The 18,984-nt window shown below is 44.2% G+C and overlaps 1 protein-coding gene across 1 annotated transcript; it reads right to left on the bottom strand.

Moving 5' to 3' along the window:
• Positions 1 to 467: 467 nt before the first annotated feature.
• LOC123405550 (phospholipid-transporting ATPase 1-like) lies at positions 468 to 4,516 on the bottom strand. The gene is made up of 3 exons (XM_045099199.1): positions 4,217 to 4,516; positions 3,006 to 3,309; positions 468 to 730 (listed from the first exon to the last, which is right to left on the bottom strand). Exons 1-3 carry the CDS (start codon positions 4,383 to 4,385, stop codon positions 661 to 663), a joined length of 543 nt encoding a protein of 180 aa, XP_044955134.1. The 5' UTR covers positions 4,386 to 4,516; the 3' UTR covers positions 468 to 660.
• Between the last annotated feature and the right edge of the window lie 14,468 nt (positions 4,517 to 18,984).

Below are 18,984 nucleotides of genomic sequence, written 5' to 3'. Positions count from 1 at the left end.
CAAATGAACAGCAGCGACATTTTGATCAAAATCGTCGTAACCTTTACGACGATTTCTGGATTGTCGTAACCTTTACGACAATCCTAAATCGTCGTTAGCAATCTAACCCAGTCCTACGTGGCCGTCCTACGTGGAAAAATTACGACGAAATCAAAACATCATGGTTGAAATCAGCCCAACACATTTCAATTGATCACATGGGCTGGTTTTATTTTTTGGGGCTTTTTCTTATTGGGTTTCTTTTTGGGCCTTAGCCCATTTATAGCCACTTTCAGTTTTTCTTTTTCAAAATTTTTTTTGGACCCTCGCCTTTTAGTGCCCAAATACATTTGGTCCATTTTCAGTTTTGGCATTTTTTCATTTTTGAATTCAGCAACTTTTTTTTTCAAAACTTGGTTTTATTTTTAATTATTGGGCCTTTTCAACCAATTATTTGTCCAATATTAAATGAAGCACTATTTCATATTCAAATCAAGAAAACTCCAAGTCGAATTAAAATCATCCATGACATAACATCACATAATACATCTTCCAGATTTACATAACACAATAACTCATCTTATTCACTGTTGACAATCAGATACCAGTTTTCATAGCTGAAGCATCAACCCAAAAGAATCTCAAAAGAAATTACAGAAATTAGCACTCGCTGTGAAGAAGTCATCCTGCTCTTGCTTCCCCACTCCTAGTTTTGCATCCCTGATACCAGCTTTTTTGGGCTCTAGTATACCTGCATCCAAACAAAGTAATGTATTGTTGAGGCGCAGGAACTAGATGGCAATCCTAAATATTAAAACGTCTTTCGAAGAACAAAATATCATCTCAGGTGAAACTGTAGTGTAAGTTTAAACAAAATATGAGGCAGAAATAAAAGAAAGTGTTCAGATCTTCAGTAATATGAAGTAACAGATATACTCTCGTTACCAAAGTTGGCGAGAAAACTGCTGCAGATTAATCTTCTCTGGGTTCTTTTAGAGTAGAATAAAGCTACAGTATGTGATGTGAGCCTGTGATGGTGGTAGAAAATAATAGAAATTGTTGAGCTACATTTGATCAGGTAGCATAGCAAAATAAAAGAAGTGCAGATTTTTTGAGCTAGGATAGCAAACAACTGACAACCAAACATAGAGCAAGACTGCAATACATGTTGTTTCTGACAAAACAGAAAGACATTTAAACAGAGAAGAGATGTAGCAGGGAGCCATCACATGCATATATAATATATACTCCCTCCATCGCATAATGTAAGACGTTTTTTTGACACTACACTAGTATCAAAAACATCTTACATTATGGGATGGATGGTGTAGGGGATAAATAAATGAGCTAAGAGTCAACATATAACTTGGTAGCAAGTGATTTGGTGCGCTCTCTAAGTAAAGAGCATGACTCCTACTAAGAGAGGACACCAAACTTGTGAGCAATCTTATCCATAAAAATATAAGATCCAACTACTGGCGCCAACACGTCAGCCAACTACCGGCGCCAACACAAAGATACACGTCAGCCAACTATAAGATCCTATGATGGTGCACGGAACACTGTAGTTGTCTGCTAACGGGCAACATCATGACCTGATTCAGGTGCTTGACATTTTCATCATCTTTTTCTTGTACCTAATGGCAAAGTCAATTGATTGAGTAACCTGCATGACCTGATTCCTAATACCTACAGTTTGTTGTGTTGGCAATTTTCATTATTAGTTGTGTTGCATACACTTTTTGTTGTGTTCCACAGACACATCATGCATGCAAATAATAGCAGCCACTTTATTTTTATTTTTTCCAAACAGAATAGCAGCCACTTTAGCTTCATCCAGATTGATTGCAGTTCCACCTAGATTCAGTTAAATTAGTTGCGTGCCCATGACTCATGACCCATATAGCATAGTGGCATGCAAGATTGCCAATCTGGTATAACTACCAAATTCTATGAATTCGTATAAACAATTTCTGCTAGTACCAACCAAACCAAGGATTAGACAAGAAAAATGAGTGTCTTGTCTGCTAATCAATATACTATTTCTTTGCTGTCACAATGATTGGTGCCAACTCCCAATAGGATACTTTGCTGAGTAACTAATTAGTGTAAATTGCTAATGGTTTTTGGTTTTTGTTGTTACTGTTGCAGTCGATCCCTCGGACGGTGGTGCTGGACACCAAGACGAGGAGCAACCTCGTGCAGTGGCCGGTGGAAGGAGGTGGAGACGCTCCGAACCAACTCCACCAACCTTGGAGGCGTTACCGTCGAGCACGGCTCCATATTCCCACTCACCCTTCATAGTTACCGTCGAGCATACTTGCTATGTGAATGTGATTCACATTTTTCCAGAGAAATATTAATTTAGATTTATGTATTTGCAACACACCATGTAAAGGTAAATTTTAACAAGCCATGTAATGCATTCTTATAAGAACAAAGTAAGGAGAGCTCTAACTAAAATGATCTAGAAATAGTGGCGTACTCAAACAAAAGCTTGGAGGAAAAGGATCCAGGACTGCTATCACCGAACCATTCAATGTTCCAATGACCTTCTAGATAGGTTGATCTGAAAGGGGCAAGCAAGGTTCCTCTCGAGATCCACATATGGTACTACCAACTAGCAGTAAATCGGAATATCCTAAACAGTGTTAGAAAGCTCAAACTGAATCGATAATTCCAGCACAACTCAAAGCAAATTGCAGAGTTCATATTCATGTACAAGCGCATGTTCATTCTAGACAGAGACAAGAAATGTGTGTGTGTGTGTGTGACTCGATATATATATAGTTGACTGAAATGTGTGTGTTTGTGTGTGTGTGTGTGACTCGAGATATATATAGTTGACTGAAACTGTATGGGCTTCTGTATGAAACTGTGGTTGTTTATCTACCTGCAGTTTTGCTGTCTTTTATTCAGCAAAATACAACCAGTGCATGGTAGTTTCTCACATTGTTAGTTTGTCACAAAGACACGACGCTAGGGCCGGTGCATGATGTCTGATGGGTGGGGTGGTGTGCTCGTACCTTTGCCTCGTGCCAAACACGGCGATGATGATGTGGCCGGAGGTGCGTTCCACGAGCTTGTGCCCGTAGGCCATGGCGGCGTACACCAGCGCCTGCTCGTCGTGGGACTCGCCCTGGTACTCCACCAGCTTCGCCGCCGGGTTCACCGTGTGCTCGACGATGGGCACGATGGTGTTGCAGGTCGCCAGCGCCAGGAACAGGTCGCGGGCGTGGCTGGCCTTGGCGCCCGTCCCGTCCTTGAGCAGCGCCGCCAGCTTCGGGTCCGTCTTTACCGCCGTCTTTGGTCTCAGAATCACGCCATCCACTGCGGGTCACCCAAACGGAATGTCCCATCAAACATGGATCAGGTTGTTTGCAGAAAACAGAAACACTCGTGCAGCGGAAGTCAGCGAACATGAATAACAAGCATATATGCATATGAACCTGGCTACATCAAGCAATTCTGCCAACAGGTAATGGTTAAACGAGAAAGAAAAACAGATCCATCACGCTGACTCACGAGCATCAAAATCCAGGAATCACGGCTGAATAAATGGAGCGATCAGCAGATCGAACCGGATAAATAGCTCTGGCAAGAAGTATCTACAAGAGACACTTTTTTATAAATATGAAATTATATACATTTATATAGATATGTTTCTCAAAAAATAAATTGTAAATATATAACAATCATCTATCATGTACAGAAAACGGACAATAAAAGGACAATTACCAGTTCCAAAAGAGATAATCAGACCCAAGTTTTTAAAAGTAATGTGGGTCAGACTGATATTGTACGTTATTGACTGACTCACATGAGATTGACATTGACAAGCTATGTGCATTTTTATTTAGAACAGTGTCACACTGTTTATATTACTTTCACAACAGAAACAAGACAAGTTTTGGTATGATTGTTTCAGATTTTTATGCATCGTCACATGATTCATTTGCAACTCAGCAATTGTCATGCACACCCAAGTTCTGATCCGCTTCAGGAATTAAAAGAACTCGTTTTCTGAATTCTTAGCATGCATTTTTTCAGTCATTTGCTAGATACTCAACATCCTGTCCAGGAGTAATGTTGGATACTATATTCTTTCAGACATTTGCTAAAGGAACGAAATTTGCAGATTGATGTTGATTTTACCAAATAGACAAATGGCCATCCAACAGATCCCTTCATGCGAAAACACGAGATGAAACTGTAAGTGCAGATATGTGGTAGTTACCTCGCCGGCAGCTTGACCTCGGGCATGCGACTGGCGCCAGCGCCTGCGCCAAGCTCTCGCGCGATAGACTCGAGCGCGTCCTCCTCCCCAGCATCAACACGCACGGGGGCCCTGCCCGCGCGTTGCAGCTCCGGTGCCATGGATTTTCATGCAGGAACATGTCGCACATCGCCCTCCTATGGCCAACCTGGTTAGCACAGGCAAACAACAGAAGCAAAATTAACCAATCACGGATCGAGCACCCCCAACCTGGTCAGCACATAGAAACAACTACACCACACTAGTATTAGTATTAATCCTCATTTGTTAATTTCATCTAGTGATCGCAAGGTGGAGTACAAGTTGGAAAGACTTTTCAGTTTGGCGATTTCCATGTGAGGTTCAGTGGATAGGTGTTTCACATCAGAAACCTACATACGTGCAGACTGAGACTTTCAGGACACTTGACAATACATAGGACACTTGACAATACATATACACACTACAAAATTTAGTCAATCCAAATTAAATGCTACTCATACATAGTACGGTGGTTGGTTCGTCAAATGCTACCCATACATAGTACTTCCTCCGTCCGAAATTATTGATCGCATAAATTAATAAAATAGACGTATCTAAAATTAAAATACATCCAAATACATTTATTTTTATGACAAATATTTCTAAACAGAGGAAATATATATTTCGAAGTTAACGGGGCAAAAGTAGAGGAAGCTCTTGTATATCGTCGGAGCACCGTTGCATTCCACCGACGGTTAATTGTCGCTGATTGCATCATACTAGATGCTAATTAAAGTTAAGTGTCTATCAACACTCGCGTCACGCCTTTGTTTATGCTGGGTAATGATCGGTGTCACATGCATACAGAATCAGAAGACAGGAGAGCGTAGACCTAAACAATGATAATTTCACACATCTTCCTCTTCCCTTCTAATACTTGGGGAAAACTTGGGGACTTGCTTGTTAAGCTTTCTCAGCCGACCTATCAAAAAACAAACAAGTTCCCGGATCAAGAAATGGAAGGAAAAGCCAAGCTATCTAACCTTGTCACTATCAGCGGGGGAGTGAATGTGATCTGCACGTACAATTAATCTCGTTTAACCCAATTAAGCAATGCACACGTAATTTCTTGACGCCTGCCATCTGCGTACCCGTGCAATTACATGAAAGATGATGGTGAGCTAGACAGGACCAATATGTGCAGGCCTAAAATTTGATGTTCTTGTGTATAAGAATTCTGAACATTGCAATAAAGATAGTTGTGTGTTGAACCAGTGAGGAGGTTGGGAAAATTGTATAAGGAAAATTTATATGCCCTAAACTGAAAGGGCAAATCGTCTCCTGTGTAAAAGAAAACAAATTAAATGAATTGACTTGGCATACACTTGACATGAATCCAAATTGCCTACAGAAGATTTGCTAGCATGGCACGAACGATGTAAAGTTGATTCGTTTACAGAGTGTCAACTATTCATCATTCGCTCAGGTTCGTTGGCATGAGATGCAATTTCGTGAGACTTGTCCACTAGGAGAAGGGTGGGTAGCGCGAAAGCCACCATCCATCATCCCAGATCCATACCCAAATAAATGGTGAGAGAGGGTCTCACCTGAGAGGGCCCCCGCTCCTCGATCCGGGCCGCTGCTGCCGGCCGTTGCCTTCGCGGACGGATCGTCGATTCGACAGCGGTGAGGCGAGGAGAAGGCAGGGTGGGGACGGGGTCGTGTGGGGAAGAGAGGAAGGAAGGAACTGGGTGGGTCGGATGGTGGAGGAGCTGCACGGGGGCGGAGAGCGGCCGGCCGGCGGGTGGGAGGCCGGAGCTCCGGCGGGGAGGAGCAGCCGAGCGGGCGAGAAGAGGAACTGTGGCGAGGTTGTCGCGGCCCGGCTCAGATCTGGCCGTGGCCGGACCTTGTCGGCTCGATCTGGCCTGGCTCCCTCGCTAGCTAGGGTTTCAGTGTGGCGAGAGGGGGAGAGGAAAAGGAACCAGATGGAGTTGGACACCGAGACGGCCCAACCCTCACCGGACGATGGAGGAAAAGGGCGCGGGGGGTGCCGGTTTGGCCCGTGGAATTTCAAGGAAGTTTCGGGACAATTTTTTTGTAAGAATTAGAGGGAAGTTTTGATAGTTATTTTTTAATACTCCCTCTGTTCCTAAATATAAAAGTAAGTTGAAAAAAATTGCCCAACTGAAAAGTGGTATAAAAAACAGTTCAATACATGGATGAGGTGGGATAGAATGGACCCACGAGTGACATGTCAACATAGTTAGAACATGTTACGACATTTTTATAATCGTCGTAAAAGTTATGACGATCTCATCTTATGCGGTTACGCCATTTTTGACTCACATCATCGTAATTTATATGTAGATTTGATCCCCTCAAACGGTTTACGACAATCTCGGATGAAATCGTCATAGATTTATGATGAATTCATCAACGACGTCTGAAAAAACATCATGTATGAGCATATTTCTTGTAGTGAGGCATTCCTTCGGTGTCAGTGAGTTGCATGATATCATGGTCGTAGGAACAGATACTTGAGATGGATAAAACCGTATCAATAAGCTGACACGATCATATGCTATGCTTACGGTTGGGTCTTGTCGATCACATCATTCTCTTAACGATGTGATCCTGTTATCAAACGACAACTCATGTCTATGGTCAGGAAACCTTGACCATCTTTGGTCAACAAGCTAGCCTACTATAAGCTCACTAGGGACATAGTGTTTGTCTATATATCCATACATGTATTTGAGTTTTCGTTCAATACAATTCTAGCATGGATAATAAACGATTAGCATGAACAAGAAAATATAATAATAACCACTTTATTATTGCCTCTAGGGCATATTTCCAAGAGTCTCCCACTTGCACTAGAGTTAATGATCTAGTTCACATCATCATGTGGTTTACATTGTAATGAATCTAATTGCAATAGAGTTCTGGTGTTGATCATGTTTTGCCTGTGAAAGAGGTTTAATCAACGGGTTCACAACATTCAGATCCATATGTACTTTGCAAATACATATGTGTTGGGGAATGCTGCATGGGAAACAAAAAAATTTCCTACGCACACGAAGACCTATCATGGTGATGTGCATCTACGAGAGGAGATTAGCTCCACATACCCTTGTAGATCGCTAAGCGGGAAGCGTTAAGAAACGTGGTTGATGTAGTGGTACAACTTCATGATTCAAATCACCGTCGTCCCACGATCCGTTCCGATGTAGCGCCGAACGGACGACACCTCCGCGTTCAACACACGTACATCTCGATGACGATCTCGGCCTTCTTGATCCAGCAAGAGAGACAGAGAAGTAGATGAGTTCTCCGACAGCGTGACGGTGCTTCGGTGGTGGTGATGATCTACTCCTGCAGGGCTCCGCCCGAGCTCCGCAGAAATCCGATCTAGAGGAAGAACTATGTGGTATAGGTTTGTGTTGAACGTGGCAAAGTTGTGTCTCAAAAAGCCCTAAACCATCAATATATATATATATAGGAGGAGGCGAGGGGCTAGCCTTGGGCCTCAAGGGAGTCCCAAGGGCGTCGGCCGAAGGGAGGAGGTGGACTCCCACCCCAATTTGGTTTTGGGGAAGGAATCCACTCCTTCCTTCCCACCTCCCCCTTTCCTTTTTTTCTTCTTTCATTTGGTAATTTCCACTTGTGGCGCCATGGCCCTATTGGGCTGGCCTCACCAGCCCACTAAGGGCTGGTGCGCTACCCTAGGGTCCCTAGGTTCACTCCCGGGTGGGTGGGCCCCTCCCGGTGAATATCCGGAACCCATTTGTCACTACCGTTACACTGCCCGTAATGCCCAAAACTTTCCAGTGAACAAATGAAACCATCCTATATAGCAATCTCCATTTCCGAACCATTCCGAAAACCCTCGTGATGTCCGTGATCTCATATGGGACTCCGGACAACCTTCGGTAACCACACATATAACTCAACTATACTAAAACATCATCAAACCTTAAGTGTGCAGACCCTGCGGGTTTGAGAACTATGTAGACATGACCCGAGACACTCCTCGGTCAATATCCAATAGCGGGACCTGCATGTCCATATTGGATCCTACATATTCTACGAAGATCTTATCGGTTGAACCTCTGTGCCAAGGATTCATATAATCCCGTATGTCATTCCCTTTGTCCTTCGGTATGTTACTTGCCCGAGATTCGATCGTCGGTATCCGTATACCTATTTCAATCTCGTTATCGGCAAGTCTCTTTACTCGTTCCGTAATACAAGATCACGTGACTTACACTTGAGTAACATTGCTTGCAAGGCTTCTTTGTGATGTTGTATTACCGAGTGCGCCCCGAGATACCTCTTCGTCACACGGAGAGACAAATCCCAGTCTTGAACCATACTAACTCAACGGACACCTTCTGAGATACTTGTAGAGCACCTTTATAGTCACCTAGTTACTTTGTGACATTTGATACACACAAGGTATTCCTCCGGTGTCAGTGAGTTATATGATCTCATGGTCATAGGAATGAATACTTGACACACAGAAAACAATAGCAATAAAATGACACGATCACATGTTACGTTTATAGTTTGGGTCTAGTCCATCACATGATTCTCCTAATGACGTGATCCAGTTATCAAGTGACAACACTTGCATATGGTCAGAAAACCTTAACCATCCTTGATCAACTGGCTAGCCAACTAGAGGCTTGCTAGGAACATTGTTTTGTCTATATATCCACACATGTATCTATGTTTTATTCAATACAATTATAGGATGGATAATAAACGATTATCTTGAAACAGGAAATAATAATAATAATAACTATTTTATCATTGCCTCTAGGGCATATTTCCAACATTATTTACTCCTCCTTGATGTAATCGCGGATGGAATTGAAACGATGCTTTATGTGTTTGGTCCTTTTTGTGAAACCTAGGCTCCTTGGCTAGAGCAATGGTGCCAGTGTTGTCACAGAAGAGGGTCATTGGGTCTAGTGCACTAGGCACGACTCCAAGATCTATCATGAACTCCTTCATCCAGACACCTTCCTTTGCTGCTTCTGAAGCAACTATATACTCCGCTTCACATGTAGAATCTGCTACCATGCTTTGCTTGGAACTACACTAGCTCACCGCTCCACCATTCAGAATAAAAATGTGTCCAACTTGAGACTTAGAGTCATCCGAATATGTGTCAAAGCTTGCATATACGTAACCCTTTACGATGACCTCTTTATCACCTCCATAAACGATAAATATTTTTGACCGCTGTCTAGTGTTCCACTCGTGGATCACTTTGAAACCTCCCTCCATACTTATGGTGAGGTTGACATCTAGTCTTGTGCACAACATCACATACATGATAGAGCCTATGGCTGAAGCATAGGGGATGACACTCATCTTTTTTGTATCCTCTGTAGTCGTCGCGCATTGAGTCTTACTCAACTTCCCACCTTGTAAAACAGGCAAGAACCCCTTCTTGGACTGATCCGTTTTGAACTTCTTCAAAACCTTATCAAGATATGTGCTTTGTGAAAGTCCTATTAAGCGTCTCGATCTATCTCTATAGATCTTGATGCCTAATATGTAAGCAGCTTCTTCAAGGTCTTCCATTGAAAAACTCTTGTTCAAATGTATCTTCACACTTTCTAAAAGTTGTATAAGTTTCCTATCAGCAATATGTCATCCACATAGAATATTAGAAACACTATAGAGATCCCACTTACTTTCTTGAAATAGAAGCTTCTCCATAAACTTGTATAGACCCAAACGCTTTTATCACCTCATCAAAGCGATGATTCCAACTCCGAGATGCCTATACCAGCCCATAAATGGATCGCTCTAGTTTGCAAACTTTGTCAGCACTTTTAGGATCAACAAAACCTTTTGGTTGCATCATATACAACTCTTCCTTAAGGAAACCATTAAGAAACGCTGTTTTGACATCCATGTGCAAAATTTCATAATAAAAAAATGCAGCTATTGCTAACATAATCATGACGGACTTAAGCATTGCTACGGGGGAGATAGTCTCATCTTAGTCAACTCCTTGAACTTTTGAGAACCCTTTTGCAACAAGTGGAGCTTTATACACGGTGACAGTACCGTCCGCGTCCGTCTTTTTCTTAAAGATCCATTTATTTTGTATGGCCTTACGATCATATGGTAAGTCCTCCAAAGTCCACACTTTTTTTTCATACATGGATCCTATCACGGATTTCATGGCCTCAAGCCATTTGTTGAAATTCGAGCCCACCATTGCTTCTTCATAGCTCGTAGGTTCACTATTGTCTAACACCATGACCTCCAAGATAGGATTGTCGTACCACTCAGGGGCGATACGATTCCTTGTTGACCTACGAGGCTCAGTAGTAACTTGATCCAAAGTTTCATGATCATCATCATTAACTTCCTCTTCATTCTGTGTAGGAGCCGTAGAAACATCTTTGTGCGTTGTGCTTCCATCCAAGTGAAGTGAAGGTTCAACAACCTCATCAAGTTCTACTTTCCTCCCACTCAGTTTTTTTGAGACAAACTCTTTCTCGAGAAAGGACCTATTTTTAGCAACAAATACTTTGCCCTCATATTCGAGACAGAAGGCATACACTAGTAGAAAATGGCCCATTTGTCCCGGTTCTAGAGGCCCATTAGCCCCTGTACTGGAACTGGGACTAAAGGGTGGGGGACTAAAGACCATAACCTTCAGTGCAGGTTACCTTACTTAACGGGACCGAAGGGTCTCCACGTGGTCTCTGCGGGTAGCACGGGAAGGAGGTTCTTTAGTCTCGGTTGGTCACACCAACCGGGACAACATGTCATCCACGCGTCAGCATCTGGCCGGAGCTGGGTTTTTTTTATGGGGGGGGGGTCCGGGGGGGGGGGGGTTGGAACGTTAATTTCGGGACCCCGATCCTAAGCCATAGGAATCCAGCCTGTAACACATCGCATCCCTTTGCGTTCTCACGCACGGTTAACCCCACGGCTGCAGCCTTACCTTAGCCGGGACCGTTTGCACCTTTTGACCCACGTATGCAATTGTGTCGCTATGAAAGAAAGAAACCCAAATATCTCTTGACCCGTAGTCCTATGATCTACCGGTCAGAAACACGAGCCTAGAAGAAGATGAGTAACCTAGTCCTTAATGCCCGCAGAAAAGACGAGGATGACCAGAATAGAATAGCTTGAGAAGAGAACAAGAGTCTTACGTTCCCTTCCACAAACAATTCCCTTATATATAACTAAAGCAATTCTAGACTCAACTTCGACCAGTTTGGCTTAGTAATCCTATAGTCAGTCAGGCTCTGATACCAACGCTGTCGGGACCCCGATCCTAAGCCATAGGAATCCAGCCTGTAACACATAGCATCCCTTTGCGGTCTCACGCACGGTTAACCCCACGGCTGCAACCTTACCTTAGCCGGGACCGTTTGCGCCTTTTGACTCACGTATGCAATTGTGTCGCTAGCATTCCAATGTCAAAGAACCCGGATCAACAAGTCTAGTCATAAACCAAAGTGGCAGTACCGCACAAGGACAGGCATACATGATCCAACAAAGCAGGTGTCGGTCACCAGCGAATGTAGACGAGTCGTAGCAAGCTACAAGGACTTCATTACATCGCTTGACATTTCCCCAAAGGGGACAGACACAACAGATAAGAAGGACACATGCCGGTCAACCAATGTGTCCGGAGCAGTAGCGAGCTACCATGGCTCGTTGGATCACAAAGGGGCATTTCCCTGTAAGGAGTGCTACTAAAGTTTACGGCTAAGTAATCAAACCCCATACATATCAAGTACGATACACGTACGCATGGCATACCGATATGTATAGATACATCGATGGCATCACAACATAACCGTAAACATACAAGCTTTATTTAAGAGGCTCGGAAGAGCCACACACATAATATTACACAGTAAGGGTCTCACGACCCATCATAGCAGTCATTCAGTTACAAGCCAGCGGAAGTGTTTGAAACTGCGTGAGTACAGACAGGTGAAACTAGAAGGCACATGGCCTGACTAAACTACAGACCCAACCTAGGGCCAGATCGTAGCTGGGACACCAGCTACTCGTCGTCGTCGATGTCTATGAAGAACCCTCCATTAGGGTCATTAGCAACCTCTACAACATTTATTAAGCAAACATGAGTACGGAGGTAGTCAGCAAGACTTTAGGATAACTATCTACTCATGCAATGTATCAATAAGGTATTGTGGGGTTTGACTCGTGGCTAGACAACTTGCATTTTTAAATAATTTTTACAACTTGATTCCTCGCACACGAGTCCACTAACACCACAACAATACTCCATCGTGGAATCATTCCGTCTCCATACGGAAATGTCGTCCACGACACTCACGCTTATCTTGACAATTTTATGAGTAGCCATTGAAGTTATCTATGAACAACATATGTATCCAAGTAGTCCATATCGACGGATGCGGCTATTTGAATAGATCATAACCCTGCAGGGGTGTACTTCATCACACACCTCGGCAACCTTCAAGCGGAAGCCCATCGAGGGAGTCGGCCACGACCGTTAACCACGCTAATACCTAGTCCAGGTTTATCGCCTATCTGAGAGTAACCCGTATGGAAGTCCGGCCGAGGTTTCCGCCACGGCCTAAAACGATGTGCGCAGGGTTTCCAAGCCCACCATCCGGGTGCTACTTGGTACACCGTGCCACTGCCTACCGCATCACAGCCCACCTCTCAAGTCAGCGCTATGCACGGCCTCCAGCATGACTATAAACACCAGAAACTACTTGCAACTCCTGGACCGAGTACTAAGCGATTAATAAGTCGAGAGGGTCAATTAAGTATCCCAACATGTGGTAGTATCTAGTCCTGGATTACATACACAGAACTCAGTTCCTAAGGACGGTTCCAATGAAACAACCCGCCATGTACTCCTACACAGCCTTTCACCGGTACCTTTACCAAATCAGGTTCAACACACAACCTTTGCTTACCGAACACATTCTCACAATTCTGTTCATCTCCCAGATGACAGAACGTACACAACTCTAAGCATAGCATGCATAGCAGGATAAGGCACATCATGGCTCAAGCAACTACCCGGTATGCTAGGTTGCAAGGTTCAGCTATTTACTAGGACAAGGATAGGTCATGCAAAGGAAGTGGGTTCAACTAACGTGGCAAAAGCATTTGAAGCATTTGATCCTAATGCAATAAGTAAGTGCAGGAGCAAGAACATGGGATTTATCGGGATGATCAAAATGGTTGCTTGCCTTGTTGCACAGAGGAGGGACAATATCCGTTAGTCGGATATTCGGTGGAATCCGGAGGAGCGGAACCTACCGAAAGGAATGAGAACAATCAATAACAAAAATATGCAATCAAGATGATGCATGAACATGGCATGAGGATGCAAGGTGGTATTTTATTATAGTTACCATTTAGTAGGTTTGAAGGTGATTTGAATCAAATTCAAATATCACTTCAAACGAGGTATTCTCGAATACCATTTTAATTGATTTGACCTGATGCTCAGATCAACTTGCTTTTAACATGCATGGTATGACATGTTAGGTTGCTGGTTTGTAATTTGGACAATGTTTGATCATATCATTTGTAGTGAAATTTAAATATTTTCCAAATTCCATCTCCAAAGTATTTATGAAAGTTAACTTATTCATTAATCTATATGTTTGGGTTGTGTAACATTTTCAAACATGTTTGAAAATGACATATTCAGATTCCTTGGATTTTTCTGATACTTTTTCATTTATAAATTATTTTCATTGGAGTTACAGATTAATTTCTATGATTTTTAGAATTTTTGGCATTTTTCTGGAATTCTTTTAATTCAGAAAACTCTTTACTGCATCAGCATGACATCAGCAGGTCCAACTGGCCGTTGAAAGTCAAACCTGACCAGTGGGACCCACTGGTCAGTGACTCTCGTCAGGAGATTAGTTTTAATCTTAATTAGCTAATTAACCTCACTGGACCCACATGTTAGTGACTTATTAGATTATTTGATTTTATTTTTATTATTCCAGATTATCCAGAGGCTGGCCCCACACGTCAATGGCTCAGGCCAGCTGAGATCCACCGGCGGCGAGGTCGTCCTCGCCTGCGGGGAGCCTCCGACGACCACCAGTACGGTGGAGGGCATCGTAAACTCGCCTCCGACGACCAAACTCACGGCAGAGACCACGGGGAGAACGGCCACTCGACGACACGCACGATTGGACAAACCCCAGGGGCTGGGGTGGCCGGAATCGACGCCGACGATGAGCTTGGCGGCGACCAAGTTCGGCCATCGTCGAAGCCATCGATCACAGGGTCAAATCGCACGGGGCTGGGTTCCTAAAGCATCTACGTGACGTCCTGAGGCTGCTGGTGGCCTCAGACGGACCAACCCTTCACCGGAGGGCTACCGGCGGACGAGCTGCAGCGGCTGTCCTCGTCGGGCTCCGGTGGAACTAGGCCTAGAGGAGGGGATCGACGGGGAAAAGTTAGGGGAAAGCTGCGCAAGCTCACGAGGAGTGCATAGGAGGGCTTAGACGGCTCGGGGAAGCACTGAGGGCGACGAATCGAGTAGAGCTCGCCGGCGGCCGAAGGTTAAAGACGACGGTGCCGTGGGCGTTGCAGGGCTCGGGGAGGCTTCGGCTTCTGCAGGGAGGACCAGCTCGTTGAGGCGGAGCTAATGGCACACTCGGGAGGAAGATCCTGTGGCTAGGGGCACGGGAAGCTCGAGCTTGAGCTCTTGTCATTGGCGGCAGTGGGGATTGGAAGAACCGAGAGGAGAGGGGGGAGAAGGAGCACGGGAATGGATAGCTACGTGCTCGGGGAGGTTATCTCCGTGCTTGCCAGCGCGAAGCGGCGGCCAGGCAGGCAAAGAGCTGCGTGGAGGCGCGCGACGATGCGGCAGCCACCTCCTGGTCCTACTGGCGAGGAGGAAGACGACATCGCGTCTGGGCCTGGGCTGAGGTGAGCGACAGGTAATTCCTTCCTCTATTTTTTTCTGTTTTGTTAACTAATTGATTTACTATTTATTTCAGCTCCAAAATAGTTTATAAAAACTATTTTGAACACACCAGAATATTTGTTGGAATATATCCAACCATTCCTGGAGTTTTCAACATTTTTGAAAACTTAAAGTTTTTGAACTCAAATTTTAAACATCAAACCAGTAGCTTTTTGCATTTATTTAAAATGCCAAAAGTGTTATGAAAATGGTTTTCTTCATTGCTTATTTACTTCCACGATTTATCAGAAAAGTTGAACTTTTCTTGAGGCCATTTTGAGTTCATTGATTTGAACAAGTTTATAATTCCTTTGAATTTGAGAAGTGGCTAGGGTTTTTGAGTGTTCCTTCACCACTTGCTTGTTCTTTTTGCAATTCTCTTGGATGCAATGCAAAGAAGATATGAGCACAATGCTAAACCTTGGTTAGGGTTCGAGGGATGTGACAGTTAATTTAGTGGTTTCATATTGTGTTAGCTAGCTAATAGAGAGAAGTGTCCTCTGTTTCTCCATGCTTGGCCGAACAACAAGTTTTCGTATATCTATCCGACGCTATTACATATATACAATATAACATCTTTTACAATTAATTCAAAACATCATCTAATTAAGATCTAATGACAAATCCACATGTTATTCTCCGTCTTTAGGTATGACGTGGTCAACAAAGAATCCCGCCAATTCCTCTTGAATTTCTTGTATGCTATCAGATGAATAAAACTCAACACAGTTGTGAATATTATTTACGTACTTGAAATTGTTTCTCACAGAAGACCCGCTCAGAGGTCGAGTGGCGAATGAACTCACATACATAGTATGCACATAAAACAGTGCATTCTTTCTGTTACATACACTTTATGAGAATAGAGTTCAATCAAACTGATAAGCAGGCATGGTAATGATATATTGATGAAAATTTGAATCAATTAGAGATGCACGGAACTAGCTAGTACTACTTACTTTGGGGAGCGTAAATTGCAACTCTTTGTTTAGACCGGGAACCATATTGGCGAAATTCGTCCAAACCCTGCCAGGGAAAGAAAATGATTACTTGATATCAGGAAATTAACGACAGTTGCATGCCGATATGGTATCGGTATATTGACTGAACTTACTTCTTGAGCATTGCAGTAATGTACTCATAATCCTCTTCGGCTTTATGTCTCAAGTCTAAGACATTGACTACTGCCCTACCAACGTCACTGGATAGCAGAATAAAGTGGTCTCTGCGCACACATATATAGCTCATCAGTTACATTACTTAATTAACTCCGAGTAAGCGAAACCGAGTTTACAGGGAAGAGAACAACACTCACTTGAAGTTGTAAGAAAATATTATTTCCACTTTTTTTATGTATAAGGAACGAGTTTAGCAAGTTCTCCTTGGTCTCTTTGATTGTGTTTCGTACCGTCAATTCATTTACGACATCTGGGCTAATGAACCCAACGTCGACGATTCCTGCTTTTTTTAATTCGACGATCTTCAATCTGCATAATATATATAGTGAGGACAATTATATATACATGCAATGAACGAGCTGAGCTAGAGACTTAACTATAGAAGTAATACTTACAGACAGTAGGAAGCCATGAGTTGTTTGTCGAGGGCCAGTTGATTGTATAACTAAAATAACTCCTCAACTTGAATAGTAATCATGGGAAGTCCAATGAATTCGTGCTCTGGTTTCACTGCCACATACATAGCTTTTTTCCCAGACTCCCTGCAGGTTTTCATGTACCACTCATGCAATCTGTGCATCATCGTTGTTAGAGCAACATGACCAGGTTTGACGAGAGGCTTCCCGTGCAAGTATTTATATTGTTATTTTGTTACATCATCCCCCAAGTAATCATCAGGATTGGTACCGGGCACCATCTCCTGATGATTAGCGATGACGATATCGAGCTCGGGAATTGTTTTCCCACTTGTTCATTCTGCTAACCTTGTATCACTAGAAGTAGTTCCCGACCGCACCGCTTGTGCATATGTCTTTTTAAGAATGCGGTCATACTTGGAATCCGGCGGAGGAGATGGTGGACGCTGTAGTTGATTGATAGTGCGCTCCACTCTCACCGGATCTAGTTTCTCCTTCGGAGGTGGAGTTTTCTTTGCAAAATGGGCCCTCAATTCGGCACGACATATCTCCTCGTTTTCCTCCTTGGTCCTCTCATATGGTAACTTTTCCAGAGGCTTGAGAGATGGATCGAATTTCCTGCCTCTACTTGTACTGCTAGCCACCAGAGAGAAGGAGGCGTATCTCTTCTGCTTGAGAGAAGGAGGCGGACTGCTCTGATGTGTCAGACGAGCCAGAGCAGCGACGTTTGTCTTTCGACGTTGCCGACGAGGCGAAGGAGGAGGCGGACTGCTCTGACGCGCCGGAGTAGGCGAAGGAGGAGGCGAAGTGCCCCCACGCGTCGGAGGAGCTGGAGAGGGAGGCGGAGTGCCCTCATCACTCGCCGGAGGAGGAGGAGGGGGAGGAGGCGGAGTGCCGTGACTCATCGTCGTCGTCGGAGGAGGCGGAGGCGTCCTGTTTGGAAGCTTGATGAACTCCTTCCATAGACATGTACTCCCCACAGCACGAACCAGCTGAATCTCCCCTTCACCTGTAGGGTGGTCAAGATCGAGCTGCTCAAAATTCTCCATTACTTGATCCACCATCACAACAGCATAGCCATGTGGAATCGGAAGGCAGTGAAAAGTTCCGCTGGGGTGAGGAGGTTCAACAGAGCCGACAACCGCCATCAAAGTGAGGTTCCGGCATTTCATCATAAGCTCGCAACGTTGAGCCTCCATGATAGTATCTATGGGGTATCTAGGAGCCATGAAGTCATGCTGAACGGGCTCCATAGAAGCCACGCTACTTCTCCACGGAGATGGTGGGGTACCTTCTACGATAGGTTCGTGCCGCTGAGATGGTTGGCCGACAGCTTGCTTGCTCTCAAGTTCCTCTAGCTTTTGCAGTCTTGCCTTGATCTGCTGCATGCCGCTCAACTTCGCTTTCCTCTTTCTCTCCCGGCTTCTGTAACCACTTGTGTTAGGAAACCCAAACTTCCACGGAACGGGGCCTGGTGTGCCTCGTGTTCGTCCAGGGTGCTCAACATTCCCTAGGGCCTCAGCTAGCTCGTCATTCTCTCTGTCTGGAACGAACGTCCTTTCCTGCGCTCCGACGATACAATTCTGAAGCTTGATCATGGGTATTGCAAGTTGCTCGTCCGTCCAACGTGACTTCCCTGTTTTAGGGTCCAAAGTTCCCCCAACCCCGAAGAACCAAGTCCTTGAACGCTCTGGACAGTTCAATGTCTGTGGTTGGAGCCCTTTAGCAATCAGGTCATTCTCAGCTTTGTCCCAGAACGGACGGGCTTTGAGGTAGCCACCTGACCCCGTGTGATGATGATACTGCTTCTTTGTGGCATTGTTCTTGTTTGTTTGTGACATTTTCTTACTCTTCTCCGATGACTTGTAGGCCACAAATGCGGGCCAGTGATTTCTTATCTTCTCAAATCGATCGACGGATTCTGGAGTCTTCCATTTGTCGACAAACATTGATTTCAAATCATTCTTCCACTTCCTGAATAGATGTGCCATCTTCTTAAGAGCACACGCCTTGACAAGTGGCTCTATAACTGGCTTATTCGAATCTTCCTCTGGCGGTAGGGTGAAATTTGCCTTCAGCGCGGTCCAAAGATCATCTCTCTGCCTATGGGTGACATAATCACCTTCCGGAACGTCGTCGCCCTTAGGCTTTTTCCATTGCTTGACATTGATCAGGATGTTGTCCCTAACA

Source organism: Hordeum vulgare, chromosome 6H (assembly GCF_904849725.1).
Source record: "Hordeum vulgare subsp. vulgare chromosome 6H, MorexV3_pseudomolecules_assembly, whole genome shotgun sequence".
Classification (NCBI taxonomy): domain Eukaryota; kingdom Viridiplantae; phylum Streptophyta; class Magnoliopsida; order Poales; family Poaceae; genus Hordeum; species Hordeum vulgare.
The sequence above is the reverse complement of the archived record's forward strand: the minus strand, read 5'-3'. Positions and strand labels throughout refer to the sequence as shown.

Bases quoted from the DNA above. Each gene is read 5' to 3' on its own strand.
- LOC123405550 (XM_045099199.1), bottom strand. From the start codon at position 4,385: ATGTGCGACATGTTCCTGCATGAAAATCCATGGCACCGGAGCTGCAAC. The intron at 3,310-4,216 runs GTAACTACCACA...GGTGACCCGCAG, and splicing joins GAGGTCAAGCTGCCGGCGAG to TGGATGGCGTGATTCTGAGA. The intron at 731-3,005 runs GTACGAGCACAC...GTTTGGATGCAG, and splicing joins GTGTTTGGCACGAGGCAAAG to GTATACTAGAGCCCAAAAAA.